We start from the raw sequence: 24,364 nt of genomic DNA on the forward strand, positions 1-24,364 counted from the left end.
ATTGTGTCATCTTCTGTTTCTTCTTTGCACTCTTCCTTTTGTTGATAAACCACTTTAGTATGCTACGTTTTCCTGTGCATTCCAGGATTTATCTTACCTTTAGTCTACCCATTTTACTTTCATGTGGCTAGAGATTAAAGGATGATCTTACAGATGTTGTAAATTAGTCAGCAGCAGGCATAATCATTATTAGGCATGTTGCAATAAATGTTTGGAAGTTTTACATATTTTCCAGAGCACAGTTAGTTTAAACCACTGCAGTTTGATGGTTTCACATACGACTTTAAAAATTGAAGGAGGAAATTAGTTTACATTTCTTCAAAAGACCAAAGCCATTGTCAACTTTAAGGTCACTTTCAGAGTAGACATCCAAAAAGCTTAATTCAAATAAGTGTTTCAGAATTCGCTTAAAACTGTTTTAATATACTCCAGGATAAATACATTATGGATTTACTGAAATTCAGAAGAGAGAGGTTGTCCTATCTCCAAGCCAGGACAGAGTTACACATCAGACCTCACACAGAGGAAATGTTACCACCCTATTTTGCTTGAGCATTCTAAAAGTTAAGTAACATTGTACTTGATTTTCAGATAATTGATTGACTCTCTTTCCTTAATCTTCCGATTAGCTATTATATGACCAAGATTCATTCCAGAAATGACATGAGGGGGTGAATTCCTGTGGTTAATTCCTGGATAGCAGCTGCTCAGGGGGATTAGGATCCTTTTGTCTTAACTTTGAGGACTGAAATGTTGGCAAGCCTGTATCACCAGGCAACGTCAATTACGTTTTCCACAAGAAACAGTAAATTAGCTTTGCTATCCTGTAATTTATTTCCCCTCCCCCTTCCCCCTCCCTCCATACACAATGTGTTCTGGAGTCTTCCAGTAGAAGTACAGTTTTCTATCTGCATCACTGTGGAGTTAATTCAATAAGCACACTGAATAATTACCTAGTAATACCTTGTGTTTACTTGTACTTCTAAACACACTGTCATAGTGCTACCACAAGAAAGCTTACTGCCTGAGATGAGCTCCCTGATGAAAACATCTGAGACTTCTGCAAACCAGGTGATACTACTGAATGTAGGCAAGTACTTTGAAGGGTCTGTACTCAAGGTACAGTTTCCTTCGGTGGAAACACCCAAATGGGCCATTTCATCCTCACTTCAGGAGAGAAGTGACATAATGTTCTTTAAAAGTAGCATTTATGGATAGTGCTTTTAGTCATCCCCTGTTGGCTTCAGACTTTGTTCTATTTGGCAGACAATGACCTGAATGAATTATACAGGCCCCTTCCCATCAAAATCACAGCATCCCTTAATAAAGTGCAGCTCATGCAGATTACCTCAGCAGCATGGATTACTGCAAGCACGTCAAGTCTATTTTTTACTACCTGGACTGCAGTCCTAGTCAGTATTAAGTCAAGCTCAAAGTTTTAGTTGTTATGTATTTTGGTTATAGTTTATTGTAGTTGTCATTGTGTTTTTAGTTCTTGACTTCAATGCATTTCCCTCCACATTTACCATATCTAGAACAACATACAAAACTCAAGACTAAGGTTAACAGTTGCAATGCTATGGCTCAAATGAGCAATCCAGCAAAAAGAAACTAAACTTTTTCAGGAGAGAAGAGCCTGCAGCCATGGAAAGAATTCCCCAAAGAATTCAGGACCAATGCAAACCTTCTGCCATACATGCAACATGCAATTAATTGATTACCGTCCTAAAGGGGTTTTTTTTAAAGAAAAAGAGAGAGAGAGAAGGCAAACCCTTTCCAAAATATGTGAGACAGTTACATTCTCAAGAAGGGTCTGAAGAGAGATAATAAACAATATGTGGGGCAGATGTTAATCACATTACTGAATTGCAGGTGCTATGAAGCTGAGGATAGTGTGAGAACAGATAGTGTCAAGAACAGAACAGTTATTGCATTTAATGATCCTGGCAAATCTGGAGGAATTATTTTTGAGGCCAGTGGCAGCGTATCGAGAATAAGGATAGAAGCCAAACGCTGTTCTAATCAGGGTCCCAACTTACAACATTAAACTTTAGTACACATTTCAGATGGATTTTGACAATATATGTATGGTAAGACTACATTTTCCTGGAAGAGTTTGCCTTTTAAATCAAGGTTGTTTTAACCAGAATTTCATTTAAATGTACAGGCTGTACATATATTGTGTAATATTTTGGATACCTATCTGTTGAAAACAACAGAAAGTGCATTTCTCTCAAGCTTTTGAAGTTCATGTAGTTATGATCTGTAAATAAAAAGATGAGTTCAGAACTATGTTATCAAAGTACAGCATCCAAGAAGAGAACAGATGTAGGAGACAGCATACTCAAACATATCAGGAGTCTTCCTGCATTGAATAACTCACTTTTTCAGAAGTAAATTAGATAATTCCCCTTTAATGTTACGTTGCAAAGGAGTGACATTGAAAAGTCCTTCTACAAATCAACTCAGAGATATGAGCTATAGCAAAACTAGCAATGTTTTCAAAATGCTATTTACAAATATTTACGAATTCTACAAACACAAATATTTGCCACATTAATATTTCTTAACCTCAGTGTCTTACAGTCCTTGTTTATAACTCTGTTAAATAACTGGCAGAAGGAACCTGAGCTTTGTTTTTGCATTGGATCAGATTCAGTTGATCTCAACAGAGGGAACACATTTCCCACTACCCACCATTGGGATGAATGATCAAAAAACAATCCATGTGGTTAACAATAGATTAACAAAGTGCACTGCATTCAAAAGCTAATAAAGACAACTATGCTGTTTTCCATTATTTTTCACGATTTGATGACATTGTGCTCCTTAGGCTCCTGTGTTTACTTAAACACATCATCAGTCGTGGTTTCATGCTTCTTCAAGTGCTATGCATACATAATATATGCTCTTTTTTTCAGGACAAAGTTACAGATTCAATATTGACGCAAACAAGATGTTACAAATTCTGCTTTTTCACTTGTAGAAAGATATGGCTGAAAACACACAGGTTTTCCTGCCTCCAAGTAGTTTGCACTAGAGAGAGCAAAAAGCAGAGCAGCATTTAAAGCATGAAAAATCCACGGCACCTGCTCAATTCCACAGCAGTCATTTCAGTAGCCAGGCAGTGGTGTCGTGCAAGATACACCTATTTTACACATACCTAGACATGTTTTTCCCGATGTGTTTTGATGGTAGAACTTTAATTTTTAGCCTCTAAACACCTTACAAGTTGGATTTGTAGGTATGTCTCATAAGAGAAGTGGATAAAAGGCCTGCTGCTGTAACTGCTCCTTATATACATATCTCTCTAGCTGAGAGATTGCCTATATGATTAAGAGATGGCAGGCATGAGTCTTTAAAATAACTTCAGTGCTATTATTCTTATCTGAGAAGCAAGCTCAGATAAGAAATCCTATAGAATCTTATATAAGGTTCTTATAGAATCTTATGTAAGAAATCAGAGAAATGAAAATCTCACCGTACTAATGGCATATTGCACATTTCATAGTAATTTCATTTGCACTTGAAACAAAATGCATTGATACTAACCGTATTTGTCCCACTAGCATTGTTTATTACATTAGGTCATGCAATCTTCCTTTGTGTAAGATGGGGGAACAGGTCATGTGCTTATTTGTCTCTGGTTTGTGGCTTGCAGATACTTTCTGTTACCAACAACACAGAATGTGCGAAGCTACTGGAGGAAATCAAATGTGCACACTGCTCACCTCACGCTCAGAACCTATTCCACTCACCTGAGAAAGGGGAAACAGCTGAAAGAGAACTAACTCTTCCCTACCTGTGCAGAGACTATTGTAAAGAATTCTATTATACTTGCAGAGGTCACATACCAGGTAAAACCCATAACGAAATACGGGGCTAAGAGATGTCTGTTTTGATATGTTGATATTGCCTGAGCGGTTATAGATCCGGCTTTTAATTGGGAAAAATTCCCATTTATATTCAGGGGATTTTGCCCAAGCAAAGACAGAATGTTTCAGTCTTCACAGTGGATCTTATGTAGGGAGGTAAATATTTTGAGCACTTTCTTACCACCCTCCTGTTAAACTCTCCATGACACACAAGTGGCTTGATTGTTGTCAAAGGCACCTCAAACTTTTACCTTTGCTGGAACATTTGCCTGTTAATTCAAATCATGCAAACAAACAGTTGGCCATCCAAAAGGCTATTCTAAACAATAGATTGCTCCAAAATGCAAGAAATAAAAGGTCCTGACTGTTTGCTTTAGACTCTAAAAGCTGATGAGTAAAGTGTTTTTTTCTGGTTTTGTTACCCTAGAAACTGATGTTTTTTTCCACAGGGTTTAAAGCCCATTGAAATCAAAGGGAACGATTTGATAGACTTCTGTGATCTTTGAATCACTTCCAACGTGCTGTTAACGACCAAATTCTTAACTAACCTAACACTTCCTCAGTGTAGTCAGTAGAGTTAGCTGGACATAACCAAAAGCAGAATTTCCCCTGCCTTGTCTAAGGCAGTCACCAAATGTGTGCTATCACTTGTAACCGTATCAACAAAATAACCGCAGAAGACGGTTCTTTTAGAAACACTGTCTTAATACACTATTACGTTAAATAACATCTTTGGTATTCTCAATAGTAAATTATTTATATGTTTAAGACTGTCATTTTTAAACTATGCTTTTTTCGCCGTCCAAACACTACTTACAAACAATGCCACACAGGAGAAAATAATTAAATTGATTGAGATTTCTTTTGAGATTTCTTTTTTGTTGTTGTTGGGTTTTTTTGGGTTTTTTTTTACTAGCAGACTGGAAAAAAGAGTTGATAATGAGACGAAAAATGAATTTGTGAATAGTCATTTTTTACATATGAACACATCTCTGTAATAGAATATAAACATATTTGAGTAAAGGGGATAGTTTAAGTGGATGGGATTTGGAGGAGGGTTTTTTAATTGCATGTGTACAGTGTGTACTTGTTTTCTCTGAAATCCCAAGAGCACAGGAGTTTTTTTGCAGTGTTCTTTTATTGACTTGGGAAAACATTTTGAATTGACTTACATTTTCCCTTTACTGTGGTTTAACATGTATCTCAACCCATTCAAATATGAAAATATTATTATTGTCTTTATAAACTAAGAGATGTTTCTAAGGCTTTCTTAAACCAGCTGTTTCTTGCTCTTTATCACATTCCCCAAAGCAAAGCAGAATAGATCATAGTTGCCAAGACTGCCTGCTGAACAGCGATAACAGATTAGATATTCTAAATGTTTGGCCCATAGAAGAAGTCCACACAAAGACATTTTTGACATGAGTTTGTAGCTAGTGCAAATGATTATCATATTCTGCAGAGCACGACCCTCATAGTTGTTTTGTGAAATTCTGTGTTTATGAGGAAACAATGTGTTTAACTGAAAAAAGTGAAAGAGGGAAAAGGGAGAAGGAATGAGGAGGTGGAGGGAGGGAGAGAGAATGAGAAAGGGCTGAGCAGCACAGGAGCTGTAGCCACAGGAACCTCGCTCCTCAGATCAACATATGCGGTGACGAATGACAAATTTATTTTTCTACAAAGTTTGTGTATATGTAAAACTGCTGAAGTGCATCAAGATGTCAAGTGCTTTTTGTGACCACCCAGGTTGTCTTGAAAGATAACCAGATGAAAGCATAACTTTAGCACTGGGCAGAGCACTGTGCTTTGCAGGAAAAGAGCTTACATACTTCAGCATCAGTTAAAATAGGATTTTTCCTACATCAATCAGATGCTAATAATCATTCTAAATACTTGTTCTGAAAGTAGGTTGTGCTAACAAAAAGTTGTTGCATACTTACATCCACCAACAGGGTTAATTTGGTGACTTGACTGGTACATATGGTTGCTGATACCTATTCTAGGATTCCCAAAGGTATTAATTAAGATTCAGGTCCCTCTTTTTGAGAAGATGGCCTACAGGATTTTAGTATAGTTCAATAGTCTTATACATTCTGAAATATAAATAATTACAATAACAACTTATTTGGGGTTTCTATTTTCCTTGTGAGACTCATATATCCGTAATAATATTTATTGCCAAAGACAGAAAAAAATAGAAAATGGGGAAGCTGTGTTTTCAGCTTAGCCTGGAGGATTAAACAAAGAGTTGAAAATTAACAGGCCCCCAAACCCAAGGTCTCTGGCAATGATTCACTGTGCATTTGTTAAAAAGTCGAATAATTACTCTTCCTCCATTAGGGAGTGCTAATTGTTTCTGAACACCAATGCAACGGAGTTTAAGGAAATCGCTGACTACAAAAATAATTTTATCCCTTAAGTCCCGCACAAATGAGAAATATTATTAGCATTTTAAGATAGCAAGCATCTTTTCTGGGATTGAAATTTTAGCACTACATATTAACCAAGACTGAGTTAGCTTCAAAAATTCATTTATTGTTCTGTCTCTTTTTGCAAAGATGAAAACTGTAGCAGATGCTTGGTTAACTCTTTTGAAGACAGCAGTTTGCCCACCAGTTATAACTGTATCATAACTTCTATTGACTTCTTTAGGAATATTCAGAGAAAAAGGGGACCCTATTCTTTCTTCAAACAGAATAATAAAAATAGCTGTTAGGATTGTGTGGATATGCAGGACAGTGTAATGTTTCACAAAAACTATGAGATTAGAACTTCCCTGCTTCATCCCAGGTAACTGTTGTGATTATTTCCCATCTAACCTTTACTGTAAGCCTCAGTTTAAGTGATTAGTGGTGGAGACACTGGAGTTAAGTGGTTTAATGAAGAATCTTCAAACGACATGAATTTTAAGTTTTACAAGGTCATAAGGGAAGACTGTCTAATATTTATTGTTAATGTAGCAAGTAAAGAAAGGCATGGCTGATTCTGCCTTTGGACATAAGCAGAAACTTGATCCATGCCAGTGGAAGTGGTGTATTCTAAGGAACAAACCTGTGCCACAGCCACAGTGCCATTCAAGGACATGGGAGAGATTTTGAACTGTCTGGTCTCCATTATTTTCATTTGAAGGAATGGGTTCCAGATGATTGTGGGTGAATTCAGATCCAGGCCCTGATCTGAATCCAGGCATTACAAGAACAGATGCTTGATAGGATTTTTTTAACAACAAACAGGGGCACCCCACCCCCAAATGCTGGAATTCTAAGAAATTCTACAACTCACACAGCACTCCCAGAAGTTCTAACGTCACTGATTAATAGTCACAGTCAACACAGTCAACCTGCAGAAAAAATAGTAGTGGCTCATAAGTTTGCTACCGATAACAAGGGCATCAAGGGTATTAACCCTGGCACTGCCCATGTGCAGGTACAGGCAACATCTGAGTATGAGAAAAGGGCCACTGGTCACTTGAAAACCAATAGGAAATGATGTGAGCTTCCAGTGGACTTACTACAGTTTGAAACAGTCAGTCTGGAATCATGTCTTTGATTTGGTTTTCACTGGCAGTTGAGAAGAGAGAGGCAAATGCATTTTTTTTGTTCACATCTAGCTGTCAAAAGTGCAAATCAGGAAAAAAAACCCCAAAGCAGGAAAATGCTTCTTTTACATAATACTGAACTGTGTGCTCAAGGTCACAGCAGAAATAAAGCAGGTGAGCCTGATTTCCAAATGTCCTCAAAGCCAGGGTAAGTCTACTCAGACGAGTGGATGATACTCAATCCTGTGTGCAGTGCAAAGAGGAAAGGGAGTGAATAGGAACTTAATTTGTTGTAAAGACTGGGACACGGGCTACCACGACACTGGAGTTGTATATCAAAGAGAAGAGGCAAGGGAATGGATAAGCAGGGAATCCAGCAAAATGGAATTTGGTGAAGGTAGGGTAGGAAGGGAGATACGGTGCGAGGAACAACTGAATGCAAATACAAGTGGAGAGAGGAGGTGGAGATCAGCTGAAAGCAGAAGTTTTCCTTTGAAAAGGCTTGTAATCATGCAACTTATTCCCACAGTGTTTTATAAAGGGGAATACAGAAAGCCTTCACTGTAACTGCCTTAACTGAAAAGCCTGTCATTTGATTCTTGTTTGCAAGACAGAAAGTTTTAAAAGCCCAGAAATGCAAGCCTGTGCAAAATCTGACACTTAAACATGATGTTTAATCTTCCTTTGTGATTTCAATTTTCTTTGTTAACACAGGCACTGCTCTGTCAACACGTACACAGATGGTAGGAAATTTGTAATAATATGTATGAGTTTTAAAATAAAGTAGTTAGTACAGAAATTCACACAGGACCAAGGGTTGCAGTCCCTATTAGGCACAGTTCTCACAGAGGACAGTGACGGAGCTGTATTTGACTGAGCAAAATGATCTTTTTTTTTTTTCCCTCCAAACAGTTCTACTGCTTAGGGGCACTTGTCAGGGACCATTCTTCTGGACACTGTACAAATGCTGAACAAAATGGCAAACTACACTAAAGACCTTACAATCTAAGCACGAGACAGAAGACATTAAATGGCTTCAAGCAGATAGGGAGTAGAAGCAAATGTTTTTCTAACTGCCTTCAGTGATTCTGTTAGTATGTTAAATTGAGCATGTATAACACATGCAAATTTTTTCTTCTTTGTAAGTTACTATGGTTTTTATACAACAAAATAACAAAATTCCACTCTTAATACACAGGTGAAACTGTCTTTACAGAGGTTACATTATTTCCAGTAATGCAACATTTTTCTCAGTTTAATTCTAACCCCATTTTTTTACAAGCACTTGTAATGAAAATGGAGCATAAGCCTTATCCCTTCTTGGAACCTGCTGATGGGCTTGCTAAATAGCAAAAGGCAACTGCAGTGCAACATGTACTTAAGTGCATGATAAAATATTTCATAAGGAAATGGGATTAGTCTTACATGTAAGAAAAGGCATTGCACTAGTCAAGTGAGTTTGCATCTGATTGTTATTTGAAAGGGACATGTATTGAGTGAACAACATGATCACAGTATGCTCTCAGCTTCCCTGACTAAAGAAACCATTCAAGCCAAGAGTAATTTGTCTATAGTAAATAGGAGATGGTATACTTGGAAAAGTCTAGAAATTCTTAGTAATCGTACACCTCTAATTTGCTGTTGCCTTTTTTTTGAATGACCCTCTGTGCCTAGAGAAATAAATTATTAAAGACAAAACTCTGTATTCTTAAGTCAAATAATTCAACAGCAAGATTTTAGATTACCTTTGAATTTGGCTTTATATCTACAAGCCTTGGAATAGTACTCTGTGATTATATCAGAGTTCCTCTTCCGTTGTTCCACTTGGAATTATATCTTCCATTTTCTCCAAATAACTACTATAAATTAAAACCAGCTCCTCAGAGATGAAATTTACTGAAGCTCCAAATCATGGTAATTAAACTTTTACACCACAAGACACTACCATGTGTTTCCAGATATTATTTTATAGAAACCAAAGGCAGGCTTTGTCATGTTATTTTTCCAATATTTTTAAAGGAAGATGTATATGAAAAGAAGTATAGTTGGGTGGGAAAGGCTTTCCACTCCACAAAAATTCTGGGATCTAAAAAATTTTCCTATTCCACATAAGGAAGAAATTGAACTCTTTCGAAATTTTCCATGAAGAAAGCCACAGAGAGACCACCCCAGGATAGCTAATAAAGTCGTTGTTAGGACATTTACTTGGGAAATGGGAGACTTAGGGTCAAACTCTTGCCTGACAGATGAGGGGCATTGACCTGAATATTCCTCCTCCTAATGAAACACCCTAATTACAAGACATTGGAGTATAGTGATATGAGGTTTGCTGTCTCTTTCTTTCTCGTTTAGACCAGAAGTTTGAGTTCGGACCAGAAACATCATGTTAACTAAAATTTTGTCAAAACTGATAATGTTTCTGAAAAAGCTTCGCTTAAAAGAAACTGGCACCTTCCAATGAAACACAGCTGTCCCTGATCAGCTCTTACTGTACATTGTAAGCCAGAGGTTTTATGGCCAAAACCTATGGATTACTGCATTATTCACAAGTGGTAAAGCCATGCATAAATTAGGCCTCTAATTCCAATTAAGTGCTAATTCTGTGTATCCTATGAGTTATGTCCTGGACCACAGTACATCGTAAGACAGTTGCCAATAATACAAAAAGGAATGAAGGCAACTTAAGACAAATTACCTTCACGTTCTAATAACATAGCACATGTATAACTAGCCAGACTCTGTCTTCTTAGATTTAATACTCGCGCTTAAAAACTGAATAGAAATTACTAGAAATAGGTTTGTGAACAGAAATAGATACTTTTAATGTCATTAAACATAGTGTAATAGCAGTAGTGGCAGGTTTTTTCCTCAAAGGCCCTCATTTTACCAACTCCTTGTTTATCTGGGCCTTCGAACTCCTTCCCATTTTAACCTAAAAGCTAAAGGCCACTTTTCATCCAAGCCAGCTCCAGTGCAGCATGAGGCATATCCCCCTCCTGAGGGTTTGGGGGCTGAGAAGTTAGACTTCATGATAGGACACTGTGTTCACCCACTGCAATGCTGGGAGTCAGCCAGAGGCCAACTGCATGTCAACCCAGGGCAGTTTTCAGCAGCACTTCTGCCTTTCTGAGATTCACCTGACTGGTGATTATTCACCTCTCCAAGCGATGCCCTTTGCTGGCAGCACTCCACGGTCTTTACTTCATGCCTTTTACCAAAGCCTTTATTGAGATTTTGACTACAGCAAGCCACTTAAAAACCAAAAAAGTTACACAGAAGCTACTCGAGCTGTTTTACTGCAGATACTGCACTTGATTGATAGGTTAAAATCAGGGAGAAGTGTATCATAGCCTCAACTCTGAGCTTTGTCTCTTAAATTTTTAGTCAGTGAATTGTTGTGTCATTTTGAACTAATTGGTATGTTTACATAAGCACACTGAAATCAGGTTTAATACAAATACAGATGAATAAACTGTAAAAGGTAATACTCAGTTTGTGTTTATTCAGAGCAGGCCTTTTTTTTTGCAGATAGTGCTTTGTTTAAAATGACCTCTTTTTCCACTGTAATCTATTTAAAGATGAGTTTGATGACACTAAACTGCAGACATGACAACACACTAAATATTTGTATGCTCTTTTGCATTTTTAAGGTTTTCTCCAAACTACAGCTGATGAGTTTTGCTATTACTATGCAAGAAAAGATGGTGGCGTGTGCTTTCCAGATTTTCCAAGAAAACAAGTGCGAGGGCCAGCCTCTAACTCCCTGGACCACATGGAAGAATATGACAAAGAGGAAGAGATCAACAGGTTCATAAAGATAAATGCTGTTTAATCTGAAAAAAAAAAAAAACAAACCCAAAACAAAAACCTATCAAAGCCTGTGGTTTTCACAGTGAAACAGCTCAGTATGTCCTTATGCTCAGCAGCTGTGTTTTCCAGATGTTACTTTCTTTTGCTGCTGTTAGTGTACATCAAAAGAGAAAGTTACATTAACTTCAACATTTCAGTACCATTTGATATTTGCCTTGCTGAAAAGGTGTTAGAATCCTGGTTTGATCCACCCTGTGGATCTTGGTTATCGTCCAGCCTGTGGATCATACATAGTTCTGGGAAGTAATTTCTACCTGAATGTAATATTACTTTACTCTATTGTGAACAACTACAATAAGTTTATTAGTAAAATATTTATTTCATGATCTTCAATTTATTTCAATAGTGTATTTTTCTTCATGAAAATAATGAAATTAGATTATCCCATTGTAAGTCATTATTTTTAAATGGGTTTTAGAAGCCAAATTTTGTCAAAGTGATAAAATTTAGTATGTTTATTTTATGGTAGAAATTCTGTGTTTCTAAATTATTCTCTTCTTTTACCAACTTTTTTTCTCTCCCATTCTTCTACATATTGGATCTAAGTTTATTTAATTTTCTCTTTCTTGCATACAGACCAAATTTTGCTCAAGTGGAATTCAAACTGATTCTCAGTATTATCTGCTTCCCTGCATTCAAGGAAGTAATTTATTCTGGATATGTGATTAGATATTTAAATACATAAAACTGGTTTATAATATAAACTTTCTAGTATCACTGCAGAACAGAAATTTTATCTTTTAGGGACATTGTTGTGTCACGGTTACAAAAAAGAAGAAACATCTCATGTTTTCTTTAAATTTCTTTAGAAAACACAAGCACAACTGCTTCTGTATTCAGGAGGTTGTGAGTGGACTAAGGCAGCCTGTTGGAGCAGTACATTGTGGGGATGGATCCCATCGCCTCTTCATTCTTGAGAAAGAAGGATATGTGAAGATTTTCACTCCCGAAGGTGACATACTCAAGGAACCTTTTTTGGATATACACAAGCTTGTTCAAAGTGGAATAAAGGTTGGATTTTATACTTATCTCTACCTTTTTATATTTTAGCATGTATAAGGGGGAAAAGGGAAGAAATGTCTTTCAGAAATTATTTTAATTTAAATAATGAAATAGAGTAATGACAAGAGACACTACAATTCTTCCTGGCAAGGAAGTGAAAACTTCCTCATACTGGGAATGGAAAACATAGCATCTTATAACTCTTACCAAAGTTTTTTCTTTCCCTTCATCTTTTCCTCACTTTAAATTCAAATGCAACTAGTCAGCAACAGCATTCCACAGCATTATCTTCATATTTTCATCCCTTGGGCTCCTTTCCATCCTATTGAATTCAGCCAGCTTTTGCTGTCATGCCAGTGGGAGCAAGTTTGGCTTAGGGCCCCCCCGACCTGTGGGTGCTCAACATTCCCGTGGGAGCCACAGGACACAGGAGGGTGCCTGGGAATGCTCAGGGATCCCAGGGAGAGGGGATCTCTCTTGGCTCAACCTCAAATGCAGCACAAGCTGCCCTTGGTGGGAAGCTGCTTTAAAACTGCGCGTATTTGAAGCGCACATAAAAAGCAGCTGACCCCCTAAATTCAGACAGGAGGGAGGGTTGGTGCAACAGCTTTCATCCTGTTTAATGGGGAGACTTTCATGGGCAGAGGAGTGAGAGGTGAATGGGCACTGATGGGAATAGGTTGGAGGGTGGAGGTAAGAAATAACATCTAGTTATGGGGTAATTACCAATGGAAAACTCCTAAGTCTGTTGGGGGGTATTTTACTCTGGAAATGCGGTTGAGTGTTCTTCCATGTTGATTTCTTGTCACAATTTAGAGTAGTGATGCAAGTAAAACCCAGGTATATCAAGAAAATTTAAATTGTAATCAGGTTATGCCTAGAACAGTGAGAAATATATAACAAAAAGCCTTCATGGATGAAAGATGTATTGACACACTCTTGACAGAGTAATCTTAAATAACAAACTATATCAATTTCAAGTGCATAGGACATGCTAACTGATAATTTTGTGTTTCAGCTATAAGGGCAATATGCAAATTAAGACAGTCTTTTCTGCAAGAAAGGGTTTTGGTTTGTGTTGAAAGAGTGAGAAATGAAATATATTGCACCTTTTTCAGGAAAAGAACCAATTTATATGATTCTGTGATTTGCTGAATGCTTCCCTTTCTGCCCCTGTAGGTAAGGTATCAAAACAGAAGGGACTTATCAGGGGTGTTTTTGAACATCCATCTAAAGCTGTTTCATATTTCTGAACCAAAAGTTCTGATAACTTGTACTTGTGAAAAACTGACAGCAAAATTCCCACAGAACTGCTATTGGTCCAAAACAAACCTTTCTTGAGGAAACTTTTATAGCTGCAACTTAGAGACAAGGCTAAAAGAAAAACTGATTTTCCGTGCTTCTGAATAGGCAATAACCTGCTTGATATGACTCTCAACAGGTACCCTCAGGATCAAATTCAACTTTTAGTTCTGTTTTAAATCAGTGACCTGATCTTTTTAGTCTTTACTACCTTAACCATCATTTAATGCTCTAAACTGGATCTGTTTCAACTATAATATTTTGTGTAAATAATTTGATGTTTCTAAACTAGGAAGTCTAATTCAATTCCCTGAGATAACAGTCCAGTGACAGAGGATAATTGTATTGCAATGTTTAATGCAGGCTGGCAAGAACAGAGGCTTTATATACTTTGCAGGTAAGGAGGAAGGGAATGTGCCTAGAAGCAAGACTCCAGCTCTTAAATAGAAAGAGTAAAGAATTTGAGGAATGAGTACATTATATACAATAATAAATAAATAGAATAAAACAAACCCCACATAATCCAAACGGTAGTTTTAAAACAAGGGTTCTTATAACATTTTTGTGTTTATCCCCTGCAGTCTGATTCCTACAATCATTGTCCATGGTCCCTTACCTACAAGGATGGGAGATTGCTGTGACAATGGTAGCAATTGTCTCTACTTGGCAGACTACTTGAAGGGTATTTGGTTTTGCTTACCTGTTATAGGCTTTAAAACCAGAAATCAGTGATGGAGAATACTATGTGGATAGATGGTTTTCCAGCAGACAGTGCAGAAAGTGTACAGTCAGCAATTAAAAAAAACCCAGCAAACCAGTATCTAAACCACTGCATCCACACACAAAGTGCAAGGATCACTGAATGTGTACTCTGGGCTTACTCGAGAAAAGTGTGTAGTGCCAGAATTTTGGCTGTATGTATTTTGCACATTGTGTCTGATTCTTCCCACATACTGGTGTAGTAGAAAACGTAAAATGGAATCAATGAATTTTTGGTTGTCCCTGATCAAACGTAGGCCAATGTATTCCAGTGAAGTGCTTTGCTGAGGTAACTCATTGCCTTTTTCAAGTCCTCTATTCATTTACACATATTCATAGATGTTAACCCAAATATCCAGTCTATTCCATGCTGTGGAAAGGGACCTGGGGGTCCTGGTTGATGGCAAGTTGAATATGAGTGCCCTGGCAGTGCCCTGGCAGCCAGGAGGGCCAACTGTGTCCTGGGGGCATCAGGCAAAGCATCACCAGCTGGGAGAGGGAGGGGATTGTCCTGCTCTGCTCTGCACTGGGACAGCCTCACCTTGAACATTGTGGCAGTTTTGGGCACCACAATATAGGACAGATATAAAGTTATTAGAGAGTGTCCAAAGAAGGGCCACGAGGATGGTGAAGGGCCTTGAGGGGAAGCTGTGTGAGGAGCGGCTGAGGGCACTTGGTCTGTTCAGCCTGGAGGAGACTGAAGGGAGACCTCACTGCAGTTACAACTTCCTCATGAAGGGAAGAGAAGGGGCGGGCACTGATCTCTGCTCTGTGGTGACCAGGGACAGGACCGGAGGGAATGGCCTGAAATTGTGTCAGAGGAGGTTTAGGTTGGATATCAGGGAAAGGCTCTTCCCCCAGCGGGTGGTTGGGCACTGAACAGGCTCCCCAGGGAAGTGCTCACAGCTCGAAGCCTGACAGAGTTCAAGAAGTGTTCGGACGATACTCTTGGTCACAAGGTGTGACTCTTAGGGCTGTTCTGTGCAGGGCCAGGAGCTGGACTTTGATGATCCTTGTGGGTCCCTTTCAAGTCAGGATATTCTGTGATTCCTTGATAACATAATGCATATAATGTTATTCTTTAATTAACTTAGAGACTCTTCATTGAAGTAAGCAAAAACCATTCACCTCTTTTCCAGTCTTGGAGCAATGATAGTAACAAAGGGCAAACAATTCTTTTTCCCTAAAAAAAAAAAAAAGTAAAAATTTTCCCTCTTATACATAAGTGTCTGAATATAGCAGTTTCTGTTATTTTTTTTTGTCTCTGCAATACAAACAAGTACTTAACTCTAGTGGCAGTAATAACAATAAAAATGTTTTTTCAAACTTTTAGGTATATATGTTGTATCCAGTAAATAATTAAAATGATGATCATGATGATAATAATGCATCTGTGGTTGAATGAAAGGTAATTTAAGTTGATGCCTCTGAAAAGCATTTTGGACAGCTATCCCTATAAGATGTTTTTTTATGTCGATAGGTGGAATAAAATAGTGGCAGTTGATTTTCTCTTCTTTTTCTAACATGAAGAGGAAATTTAGCAGCGATCAAATCATTATATTGTCGCAAAGCAGCGAATCTGTTACATGATGATTTTCCAAAGAATCTTGAGGCTCTGATATAACCAAGAAACTGAAGTGACATATTTCCTTCATAAAAATAATCCTGGAGTTTAGTTCTGATCTCGCTAGCATATTTCACTCATCACAGCACTGGCAGTCAGATAAGTAGGAAAACAATGTACAAAAATAGAGGAAGAGAGGTGACAGCATTGTCATGATAGCAATGTCATATTTCCCTCCTAAAAAGATGCCATTTTGTTTCTTTAATGGAACTAATGGTTCCTGTGTTGATGAAATTCATTTGGAGCCCCTGACATTGTTTTGAGCAAGTTTGTAGGGCTTCTTCACTAGTCCTGCACATAAATAGGATTGTCTGGAGTTGCTTCTTGTCAGTCACTCCTGTGAAGGTCTGTGGATATAAGTAGAAACTAAGTAAGAAGAGTGGTACAACCTGATGTGTAACTTTTATTGGTCCATTGGCTTTTCATATTCATTGAAGTCATTGAGGTCTCTGCTTGAAAATTGTTACTGCAGTAAAATTACTGACAGTGACTTGATTTAATTTTAAGGAGTTCAAATGAAAGAGAAGAAGTGATAATTTTGTCTGCTGCCAGTATCTCAGGAGGAATTAGAAGAAGCATGCAGAAGTATTTCATAATAGAGATAGATTCTATGAACAGATGATGATTACTTGTGCTTCTTGGTGGCTCTACTCAAGAGAAAATTAGATGCAAGATTACTGCAGATTTTAAAAAAAAAAAGAAAAACAGCTTAAGAAACAATTCTTCTTTGCACATCTCCCGAATTCTAAAACTCTTTCACAGCATAGTTATCAGGAATGTTTTTCTGGTCTTCTACTTTTCAACTTAGTTATTGGAAGCCATGAATGGATCTTACCGATGAATTCGCTGATTCAACATCTGTGGCCTTCTCCAATGCCTTTTATGTCACCCTGGCTACATAAGTACTGAAGTATGTGTGGATGCATTGGGCACTTGGCCAGGTCTCTCCTGTTACCCCTCAGCCTTTTCTTTCCTGTGTCCAGAACGCGGTGACAAGAAGCTGCCTCAGTCTGGCCTCCTCAAAGTTGAGTAAGGACATGAGTGAGACATGCACCTGTAACTCAAATCTAGGACATGCACCTGGGTTCAACTCTTTAGGAATATATAGCTCAGTGTAGTGGAGAAAATACTGATTCCACCACTCAATATGATATTAATGTGTCCATTAATATTACAAACTACCCTGAGTATGTGTTATGTATTCAGAAGAAAAGAATAAACTATTTACTAAAAAAACCCCAAACCTAAAAATCTGCTTCCCTGTTCTGCTGATTTACTGCTCCATTATGTTGTGGTGAAGAGAGTTATTAGCTACAGAGCAACATTTTACAGTTCTGCCTTCAAAGTCATGTAGCAAAGACAATTTTTTAATAAAAATATTAGTATCTGTTTTTTCTTTCAGACTGATTTTCACTAGTGTTATTTTCTTTTTGTTTTAAACTATTGCCAAGTAGAAGAGAGGTAGAAAGTTTGAATGAGAAGCTATTGAACTAACAGTGGTAGCACTTTGATTTCAGTGACATTTAAGGAGACTTCTATCAACTATCTAGAAAAAATAGTGTCTGAAGTGTCTGAATCTATTGTCAAAATTTAGACATAATAATTAAATGCTTTAAATTTAGATATAATGGTTTTTTTGAGATGCAGCAGTGCTGAATATGTTATTACTGCAAGATCAGTCACCTTGTATTCCATCTGTATCTAACATACAGAAAAATGGTGAATACTGTAGCAGTTTTTCAACTTTTCTTACTCCTGTGGCTGTATTTTATCTTATTAAATGTATTATTTCCTAAGATTTGGAAACCTTCAGATTAGTAACAGCCACCATAAAATGTAGCACAATCTATTACATCAATTTTCACTCACTTTCTTGTCTCCTGAGCCCAAAAACATGTATTGGTCTAAAATGTATTGGTGTAAAATAAATTGTTCAGAAGGGAAGTCATCAAGGTATGGTTTGGCAACAACAAAAAATTAAGAGCCTACCACTTCTCTTGGGAGTTAAATGCTATAATCACCTTTCAAACTACACTCTGAAAAGCTAAGTAGCTCTAGGGCTGCAACTGTTAGTCCTTAAATCATTTTTGTGGTCCTTCCCTATAATCATTCAACTTCCCAAAATCCCTTTAAAATGAAGGACATCTGAACTGTACAAAGTAGCCAAGTTTACGTCTTACTGCTGCCAATGGTAAAATCAAGTCCCTGTAGTTAGATGGTAGTTTTCTACTTATAAATCCACCAAGTGAATTAGCTCTTTAGTTATGGAATCATAGTAGGCCGTCAGGTTCAGTTGCCTGGCATCTCTGATCCTTAACTTATTTTCAGTTTATTGCATCTTTTTTTTCTTTCTTTCTTTTTGATTGTGACTAAGCTGTGGTGTGTATCTGCTGGCTGCAGGGTCATAAATTGTGCAGCCAGCAAGAATGGCTTCATTCTGTTGCACTTTTTGCCTCGCACAGTGCCAAGAGGAGAAACCCCTATAAAATGAGTATCCTTAAAATTGCCAATATGGAATTATCACTTGGACTTGTGTAGAGATTTTATTTTTTTTTTTTTAATCTAGTAATAAAATATCCCTAGTATATCTCATGGGAATACTGTGATAAAGGGCAAAGTCTCTGAGGAAGGAAAGGGCAGGGCAGGGGAGGGAAGGGAAAAGGGGCAGAAAAAATTAAATGGTATCAGAGATCACTGTTAAGAATACATGATTGAGACTCCTTGATGTCTGTCACCTTCTTCTCTGCTCTAAGACTGTGGTTTTCCTTGTCAGAAACACTTAAACTTTAACAGAAACTTCCCCTAAATCCTAAGCTATAGTCACCTTTTGATTTCATCTTGCTTTCAAATTAATCAGTAAGACTAGTTTTATATGCGTTTTTAATTCCCAAAGTATTTTAGATGCTATATTCCTATATAACTCCTTATAAATATAGTAATATCCAGTTTTCTTGGCAGTGGAAAAAAATGTAGAAATATCTGCTCAGCAGATTTGCAGGTAATAGTCTTAAGATGAGTGAAAAGTTAGATAGATCTCTTACTGTGTTCTGGTAGTTTTTATGTCAGAGCTCAAGTATTTTCAGTCCTGCAATTAACTAATTATTAATGAGTGATCCAGTGATTCAAACAGGAATTTTCTGTGATGCCATGAAGAGTGCTGTGAAACACAGCAATCTGTATGTTCAGTATGAAACTATGAAAGTAGACTGTCAGGCATTAAATATGTTAACTGTGCTCCTATGAGCCAGTTATTCCAGGGCTACTCAGGGTCAAACGAGCATCTTGTTGCCATAGGCATCTTTTTTCAGGAATGCATGGCTAGCAGTGGAACATCTACTATGCCTTCATGTTTGCATCCAGACATTGGAGTAGACTGCCCAGAAAAGTGGTGTTAAAAAGGCACATGGGGATATGGTTTAGTGGTCTTTTCCAACCTTAATGATGCTATGATTCTATAACCTTTAATCACCTGAATATTTATTACTCAGATAATTAAATATAAAATCAAATAAATTTTTTTTTTAAAAAATTACCACTACCTTCAGCACTGGCACAGCCTGTTTCAAGGAGCTTATAGTAGGTTGTACTGTCTTTGCAGTGAGGAGTGGTGCTACAGAGAAATATAATAAACCAGGGATAAAATATATTTAAAACTTAGTGTGTGAATAGAATCAGATTGTTAGTGTTATTTACTGAATTGCTCAGTTCTATCACCAATAAAACTTCTCAGATATTCCTCTGACAGTGGATATGTATATTTGGTTTTGCATCATGTTGATATACAGACAGACCTAAGTTAACATATATACTGTCCATCAATACCCATGGGATTTATGTTAATGACAGAAGACCTACAATTCACATAGTTCATACTAATCCTTCCATCCAAGTCCAGTAATTTCAATTTGTTTTCCTCTGAAAACTTACACGGATGGGGGTGAAATGAATGAACCTTTCTTAAACTTCTTTGCCTTGACATCACAGCAAGCTTGGCTTTCCCCCACTTAGCACTAGTCTACAATCTCAACAAAAGTTATCTTCTGGTCTCTGCTTCCTAGAAAGCCAAACTTATAGTGACTACTAAATTTGTGACCAATTAGTCCCAAAAGGGATTATTTTGATGTATGGAGAGAAAGGGCAGCAGTGGAAGGATGTACTTTGCTCCAGGCTTTAGAACTGGAAGAACAAAGGAGAGATCCTATCTGAATTTCTTCCTTAGTCAACCCAATGGGCCTGCAATTCTTCAGAGTTATTCAGAAACATTGTGAAAACTCTGGAAAGTAAACCCTCATTGTTCTACCAGACCAAGCACTCATCTGAAGAATAGAGATAGTCCTCTAAAATAACAACATTAGAGGACAGAACATAAGTATGACATATATCCTACTATGAACAAGTAAGATTTCATTTTACAATTAATTCCACCAATGCTGAGTGCAAATTGTATTTGCTGTCTTGCTCCTGTACTTCTAAGACTAATTAAATGGTAAGTCCATTTAAGATACAGGAAACTCTAGGATGCCTTTGGTGAGAAGCTGATATGCTGCTTTGCCTGTGTTGTTGCAAAAATAACGAGGCAAACATTACAGAACTTGGCTTTCTGATGGAGACTGCAGAGGGAAGTGATGAAGACTATTTTTCAGCACAGGACTTGCATGTGAAGTGATGTGAGGTCATAGGACATGGGGGGCAGAAGAGCAGCAATCAGACCTGTGGCACAAGACATCATTTTTGAGGCCACACCTCACCTGTGACCTGCCCACTAGGCATCACAGTTAATTGGTTTTAAATGTCTTCACACAATTGGAGAAGGAAACTAGGAAAGAAACAGTGGTTAAAGTGCACAAATGGCCAAATGTGAAAAAAACAGGACATTGTAAAGATAAACCAAGTAGAATATCCTTGTTTAAAATGATCTTAAACATTAATGAAATAGGCACAATGCACACAGCACAACAGCCTGCAGGAGAATTCACCCCTCTTCATGAAAAGGGTGGGCCTTTTTCTTTTTTAGTGCTAAGTTCTTTGTAATTTTTCAGAGGGCAATAATACTTTTGTGAGGACTTAATATACTTCAACTGTATTCAGCAACTGTAAAATACAGCATTTTAACCAGCTGTATAATGACAGTGAAACGTGCCTGGATTTCTCATTAACAATTTGCAGATTTTGGTTCTAATCCTAATAGGGGCACAGCAGCCCTTTGAAAGAGGCTGTATCTCAGCACCATATAGCTCTGTTGCTTGCACAGAAAATGAAGTTTCTTACAACTGTGAAAAGCGTGTGCCAAAAGCTCTAGAGACCTCTATTTTTGTGAGAGAGACTGCACTAGATAACCATACCCGAGCTAGCAATTGTGGAACAGAGCAGTGACTCTCAGGTTGTAAGCTGACCAGATGAAGAATTGCCAGTTTATTCTAAGGAAATCTGAATCAACAAAACAGTCGTTTCTGTTGATTTTGGGTAGCGTGTCTTCGATTTGAGGAGCTGAGAGGGGAAAGAAGATAATACTTTATCATTTTACATGCACATGTGTAGATTTTAATGTTCTGTGTTTCCTTGGGAGGAATCCCATGGTGCCAATTAACCTAACTTATTCCAAAACAATTCTCTGTTTGGAAAGAATAATTTTCATTGTGGGTGTTCCATGAAATTGTATGCCTCATACCCTGTTATTACTGAGATGTGTGCAGTGCAATTGAGAATGCCAGTTTCTTTTCCATGTACTGTATAGATTATAGCTGTATCCCACACACAGTGCTAGATAATCCCTACTTTAATTTTGTTATGTGTACAAATCCTTTTTGAACATTTAGCGGTTTTAAAAATGTAAAAATCCGTCATCTTTCTGAAAGTGCATTTGTTAAAACCAAAAGCTGAATTTAGAAGTGATCAAAACCAATGAATAACATGGCAATTATCTAATTAAAAGGAAATTATTGCGTTTGCTGAAATATAACAGGCAGATCATGATAGCCAACACAAAATGGCAAAGAAGGAATAAAGTTACGCAGAAAATTCCATGGTTTTTAGCCAACACAGTTTCAACCACATGTTTTTCTTTAATGGGAGGAGGTTTAACAGTCCACTAAGGCTCCAGGATTCATCATCCCTTTAAGCTCTTGGACACCCCAAAATCTGTAATGAGGTCCTAAGAATACTTCAGGGAACCCATGAAGTAATGGAGCTCTCAGAAACAGTACTGTGTCCTTGAGACTTCTGTGTACTTTCCCGTCCATCATAACTATGGGATTTCCTCTGGTGCTACATCCCTTGCACTGTGGCACACAGAAAATGGGTCATGTCTTTGTCTTGAAAGAGATGAAAAATTGAGTAACACATATACTGTCATAGTTAATACAGCCCAACTGCTATTCCTACATATACTTCCCCCAGATGCCACAGAACAATTTTCCTTTATATCCTCTTACACACGTTTTCTCAGAAGCTCTTAAGTCCTATTCCTTAGACAGGATCAGCAAGTTGGATTGAGGGAGGAACGCTTCCTCCAATGGAGCAATGGTATATTATCATGTTTTCCACCCATTTTATCCCCTTTGCAGTAAAAGTTGGACAAATGATCTGCCCTTAATTAATGGTTTATATATAATTTTAGCTTTAAAAAGCAGTCCGAACTAATTTTTCCCATTACCAAAAACAGAAAAAAGTTCCAAAAGATGAAACCACTTAGAAGCTGACACTTATTTTTCTTCAGTGTCAGTGTCTGCCTACATTCTCATATTGCTGGAATTTTTAAAGAAATTATTCCATAAATCTCAATAAAGTAATATTCTTTCTTAGATTTAATTTGGAAAATGGAATATACAATCTGTGGGAGAGAGGTCTGCAAAATACTTTCAACCATTTGTTTTTAATTTACAGCAGAAACTTTTTAAAACCTTGATCTATCTTCACTGGCACTGGATTGCAATCCCTACAGCTGAATTGCGACAACTGTCATTTATGTAATAATCATTATTTTTATGTTAACTGAATGCCTTGAAAAGAAATAAAAGAGGGAGTAAATCACAAAAAACTCCTAGATTTTTGACATTCCTAAAAATTTGGTGAATGTCTATCAGCTGGATTCTCAATCACTTTAGCAGGCCAGAGACAGCAGCACACCACAAGCACTAGTAGATGAATGGATCTGAGTCACACTGTAATGTGAATGAGATTTTTTTAATATCAAGATCCAGAAGAAAAAAAGTTACTCAAGCTCTTCCTTAAAGAAAGCACATGCCTTTCCATGGCAAACAGAATGCTTAATTGTTAGTAATGAACGTAAAATGATATTGTACACCTCATAGAAGCCTAGTTGAAGGTGTGACTAAGCATTATTGACTCTCTTTATCAAGTAGGGGACCATGTTTAAGAATGTAAACGCCTGCACTAAACCTTGAGCACTTTCAAGATCTCATCAAATCAGTGGAATTTCAGATTGGATGAAAGGCAATACAAAACATTGGCAGCTTCCATTGCTGCTATTTCTCTTCCCAGTAATTGCCTTGCAAGATATGACAGGACGATATAATCAGGACACTGTTGCTACAGTGACTTTTTGAGGGGAAGAGCAAGAAGTCAGGTCTCATCTAACAAGCACGTGTAAATGAGTCAGTACCATCAAATAAAACTTAACAAGCCACCTATGAGATTACTCCAGTTTGCCCCTGCAGTTACTTACAGATCACTGCCCTGCCAAATACAGTGTAGCTCCAAATGTCATGACAAAAAGTTTAAAGCAACAGACAAATCCAAAAGTAGGGAATATTAGGGAACTACCCAACAGAAACCAGTCTCTGTTGGGTTTTACCCCTCTGCAAGTTTCCCCTCACTGCAACAAACTATCTCACAGACAGTATCCATGTTTCTCCAAAGGCCTGTGGGGCTGGGAAGGCCACAGGTAAAATTGGATCAAACCTTTTATTTACAAATGCTTGGTAAAAAAAAAAAGTGTGATGGATTACTTATTTTAAAAGCAATGTCAGTTCTTGAAGCAGAAGCATTAAGAACCGTGGTTTTGCTGTAAATTAGTGAGTCTGTATTTTGCAACTTGCAATATTTTGCACCTCTTGTAAACATACATTCTCCTTGCAAATTATATGGTCCTTTAAAAATATTGCTTTTGAAATAGTCCGTTAAATATATAGGACACAAATAAAAGAACAAAAGGAACACAGTTCTATACATTCCATATAATCCTCTATTTTGTATAAAATGCCTATACATTTTATCAATGTGTATAAATTTTATTATATTTTACTATGTCCATAACTATTTCAACTTCCAGAAGTAAGCATTTCTAAGGAAAAACAGTAGCAAATGGCTATGGGAAATGAACTTAATTAGCTTCTTACTAACCTAGTAACTTCTGAAATCACTTAATATGAATGG

General features: G+C 37.4%; 1 protein-coding gene across 1 annotated transcript in view; it reads left to right on the top strand.

Annotated features, from left to right (window-relative positions):
* Positions 1-24,364, top strand: part of HHIP (hedgehog interacting protein) — a 74,851-nt gene that overhangs the window by 4,275 nt on the left and 46,212 nt on the right. Inside the window, exons 2-4 of the mRNA XM_064651682.1 lie at positions 3,662-3,857; positions 11,064-11,220; positions 12,093-12,294. Coding sequence (XP_064507752.1) covers positions 3,662-3,857; positions 11,064-11,220; positions 12,093-12,294 — 555 coding nt within the window. The remainder of the gene's footprint in view (positions 1-3,661; positions 3,858-11,063; positions 11,221-12,092; positions 12,295-24,364) is intronic.

The sequence above is a fragment of the Pseudopipra pipra genome, chromosome 4, assembly GCF_036250125.1.
Source record: "Pseudopipra pipra isolate bDixPip1 chromosome 4, bDixPip1.hap1, whole genome shotgun sequence".
Classification (NCBI taxonomy): Eukaryota; Metazoa; Chordata; class Aves; order Passeriformes; family Pipridae; genus Pseudopipra; species Pseudopipra pipra.